The following is a 4,585-nucleotide window of genomic DNA, read 5'->3' as shown; positions in this document are numbered from 1 at the left end:
CATTTGGGATTATTAAATCTGAACTGCTGAGTCTAAAGGATTATATTACATAGCAAATAAATGTAGATACTGTATTTGAGTACCACATTTTTTCTCCTGACCATGTTATTATTATTATTACATAGACCAAATCCATCTGAAACTGTTCACAGTCTTGGAATATATCAAGAAAAAGATAGCTCTTTAAAGGTTATATATATAACCCTTAAAGTTTATTTTTTTTAAGAGTATGGATTAGCTGAATAAGTATGGCTATGGATTAGATTGGATACAAGTGGAACCTATTCAAAGCTTTTGTGCCATTGTTTAATGTGGCATTTCTTTTTTTTTTGGATTAGCTGGTGGTGACATTCAGAGAGAAAATGGAAGCATACCGTCATGATCCCTTCCAGGAGACCGGAGTCTGGTTTTGGGGGAATCTGCCTCTCAAGGGACCACTTCTCCACAATGGAGGCAACCTGAGGATTGTCCACATTTAGGATGCGGAAGCCAGTCATATTGACACCACAGAAGCGGTACGGCTCCAGGTTTATGGCCATGAGATCCTAGAGGAAAGATAGAGAAAGAGAGAGAAAAGATCTCATTTAACCGGCCTGAATTGAGCTTCATTGTTGCTGGGTGAGTGGCTTCTTGTCTCTTTGTCCCCTAATAAAAGCAGGAGAAAAAAAAGAAGATAGTAAAAAGAAGATAGACAGAGCAAAAATAAAAGAGATTAAGGATAATACCGTGCTTTCCAGGCCGCCTGGGTACAGCCAGATGAAGCATAGTAGGTCGTACACCTCTGTGCCAGCATGTATGATATCATAGACAGTGAGCCAGGAGTCATTCGCACAATAGCTGATTGAAACAGTTATTTCCTCTGTAATCCGGTCTTCATTGCTCCCATCCAGCCAATTTAACCGTAAAGACTTCACACCGCTCTGAATGCCGATCTGACACTAAAATGTATCACTATTTCTGGGCATTCAATGATTTTAACAGTGTGGATTCTTCAAAAAAGGATCCAAATTTCATATTCTCAATGCAGTGATGTGGGAGGAAATACTCTGAAAATGAAATTGCTGGGGTGGAAAATAGCATTACGATTAAGTGTTAATTAATCAAGATCTTTTCGTCTTACGAGGTCAAAGCAAAAGGTACAGCCACCTAACACAGTTCTCTAACTCTGAGAATGAATGGCAAAATGAGCAAGACCATGTTCACTGAAAGAACTTCCCGTAATGTGCTAAGGCTAATTAACGCTCTAGAACAATACCAACACACACCCACACTACGCATGCTATTGTCTGGAGTGTTATTCTGAGAACAGTCGTTCTGTTTCTTGTACCATCCTACATATTGCCAAACATGTTGGGAAGGTGGGGGCGGTGAAGAAATGTGGTAGAACATAATAGAATATTTCATTAACACCCTGTGGGGTTGGAACTGTTCAGAGAGAAGCATGAAAAACACATGCAGAAAATGGCTTGCCCCAAGAAACAGCACATTTTGAACTATTCAACAAATTATTTCTTGTTAAATGTAGATGTTACGATGGAAGTCTGTTTTATGGCTTCTTTCCATCTTAATGTTTTACTGTATCAATGTGGCTTTGATGCCCACATGCTTCGAATTTAGTGGATTTCTAGTTGGATAATCCTATTTAAAGCTTATATATATATATATATATATATATATACTGTATATATATCATTACGAAAATAGCACATTGTTCATTTTATTATGTCTTACATGAGGAGGTCTTAGCAAAATTATGTCACATAAATCCAACATATGTCAGACCTGTGCTCCCTGTGACCCAGTTTCTCCCTCACGTTGATTGTTCATTGATGTCAGGTGTGTCTCGTTATCCTGTGTATTTAGCCCCAGTCTGTGCTTGTCGGGTCTACTTGTTGGATTACGTGTGTTTACCCCTGTTCCTGTTGTGGATTTACCCCTGTGATTCTCTTATTAAATACCGTTTATGTTATCCACGTCCCCATCGTTCCTTCCAGCAGTGTATCGTGACAACATCGTTGTTCGCCAACACCAAAAATCCATTGGTTGGGGAGCTGCAGAATGGGTGTGGGCGAACAACAATCGTTTAATATACGATGGATGTTGTATATTACACATCAAAGACAGATGAGGTGATATTGATTGTGGTATTTGAGAAATATCTGATAATACAAGGGAAATCCCTCAAGAAGGCTAATAAAAAATAAGGTTTTGAAATATAACTTGAGACTTTTATGCTCTTCAGCTGTTCAGTGTGTTGCGAGGGCATAAGGGTATGCAAACAAAGAAAACATTTTTGCAACAGGCAGCATTTTTGCTTTCAGTGTGGCAAAATAATTGCTGGTTGCTGGAATATTGGATTGCAAATCACATCTGATTAAGATACTGTTGTAGTAATAAAAATGAATAACTTACTACTGCTAGTTTGTTTTACACAAATCTGAGAATAAGTACACAAAAATTACTACTGTGCCTTTATAGATGAATTAGGCCTTTAAGACCTTTTAGAAATGAGGACGCAGGAATTATGATAGCCTGTTCTGAGGACAGTTATGAGCTGTTATCTCAAACACATCACTGTCGACTATTCATGCTTTACTAGGTACATCTCAGAATTAATAAAATTGTCAGAAATTATAAAATAATAAAATTACTTTTTATTTACATAGGAAAGTGTTTTTTTACCCACGGAAGACTCTTGGGTTCAAATCCAGACCTAACATCACACTGGCAAAGAGCGTTTCATTGCTGTAGAGTGATATTGCGGTTATACAATTCAATCTATAAAATGTAATCCGTCATGTGTGGATTGTGGAACTACTTTCTTACGCCAGAGATTCAGAAGCAATATTGCCAGTTTGTCAAGTTTTGCTCTGCCATTGAAAATAGTTCCAAACAAAGACACAGCATTGCACTGCAACATGGCATAAGTGTTTCGCTCCTGAATTAATCTGCATATTTGAATGAATCTGTTGAATAAACAATTCATGACTCACGCATAATGACACTTGCCGCCACCTACTGGAAAATTCCATTCTGTTTAGAGAGCGTGCAAATCCTAACGAAGGAGGTGTTTTGGACTGACCAAATTTACATTTAAATGGCAATTTCTGCTACAGCACTGTTGTCAAACACTTAATTAATATGCAAGTTATTATCAAAACAAACAATTTGCAAACAATTTTCTGCTACTAGTTTTACCTAAACTGCCTTCATTTTTTGACAAATCCACAGCTTTAGAAATAAAAAAAATATAGATGTTTGCTGTACGTTTAGTTTCTGCGCAATCGTAAATACATGCACATTCTAGAACCACATTTTACGCACAAATACCAGACAATATGAGAATATACTCATACTGTATATCAGATTGTGCGCTCAGTTCAACAGTATGGAGTATATTCGTTTGCATTGTCTTCCAGTGAAATCCAACTTGAGTTTCTCCTCGGGGTGACTGCTATGGGCGATCTATCATGATGAACGATAAATGTGTGAAAATATCATAGATACATTTACATGTGCTAAAAAATGTAATAATCTAATGAAAAACACAGCTGATTAGTTTTCAGTGTGTTGGGTAGTAATCAAGCCTTTAGCAAGGACCAGTAAACCTCACTCATAACTCAGCTGCTTGACACATAAGGTGCATTAAAAGGCCACTCAAACTCTGTTCCAAAAACCAAGTGAAGTTCAAGTTTAAATAATAAAATTAAATACATTAAATAAAAATTGAAGATACATAGAAATATTAAACAACAAGAAAACTTTAACTAAAATTGAAATTGAAAATACAAAAATGAAAGCTCATTCAAAATATGAATACTATAAATAATGAATAAGCATACTGAATATGTCTTATATGAGGCCTTTGTAGTAGAAAGTGAAGCAGCTCACTTGATTTAGAAACAACACCAACATTTGTTCAAGAGAAATAGTGTTTGCAACAGTGAGGAAATCTGCAAAAACAGTGATTTGCAATTTAGACTTCTGAGCTTCAAAATCCAGAGGTGGAACACAAGTCAATCACTTTGTTGCCTTTGTAAAGGCTTTCAAAGACGTTTTGTTGATTTGAGCTTGAGGGAAGGGCTAATGTTTACACTGGGGTGGCGGAAACTCCATTAAGGCTGTTTTGTCAAGTGAAATTGATATTGCAGACTGGATCCAAAGCTCATCTGCAATTAAAAGCCATTCATCAAAAAATAAAGTGGGAGCAGCACAAGAACAAATGACATTCAGTTTGTTGTTAGTACTGCGGTGCATTACCAGAGTGGTGAAGATGTAGTGATAGTACTCTGTCATCATCCCCATCATCTGGGCCTGGAGGAAGAGGAAGAGGAAGAGGAAGGGGAGGGGGGTAGACAAAATAAGGTCACTATGTCATGTCAGAGTAATTTGCAATCATTGTGGCATCCAACACAAACAATGCAAAACAAATGAGATTGAATCAAAATAGCGGAACTATGAGGAACTAGTCAGCTCTGTTGATCTATCAACGTCTCCCTCTGATTTTCTTGTATCATATAGCACAACAGCTAGTGCAGCTAGCTTCTAATCACGATAAGGACCCTGAATGGGATAGTTCCCCCCC

At 37.3% G+C, this 4,585-nt stretch overlaps 1 protein-coding gene across 1 annotated transcript in view; it reads right to left on the bottom strand.

The window, feature by feature from the left end:
- Positions 1-4,585, bottom strand: part of LOC107660312 (glutamate receptor ionotropic, kainate 3-like) — a 148,162-nt gene that overhangs the window by 53,668 nt on the left and 89,909 nt on the right. Inside the window, exons 6-7 of the mRNA XM_016449590.1 lie at positions 4,261-4,314; positions 375-545 (exon numbers count right to left, since the gene is read on the bottom strand). Of these exons, the coding sequence (XP_016305076.1) occupies positions 375-545; positions 4,261-4,314 (225 nt within the window). The remainder of the gene's footprint in view (positions 1-374; positions 546-4,260; positions 4,315-4,585) is intronic.

Source organism: Sinocyclocheilus anshuiensis, unplaced genomic scaffold (genome assembly GCF_001515605.1).
Source record: "Sinocyclocheilus anshuiensis isolate Anshui unplaced genomic scaffold, SAMN03320099.WGS_v1.1 scaffold1469, whole genome shotgun sequence".
Lineage (NCBI taxonomy): Eukaryota > Metazoa > Chordata > Actinopteri > Cypriniformes > Cyprinidae > Sinocyclocheilus > Sinocyclocheilus anshuiensis.
This window is presented reverse-complemented; position numbering and strand designations above follow the sequence as displayed.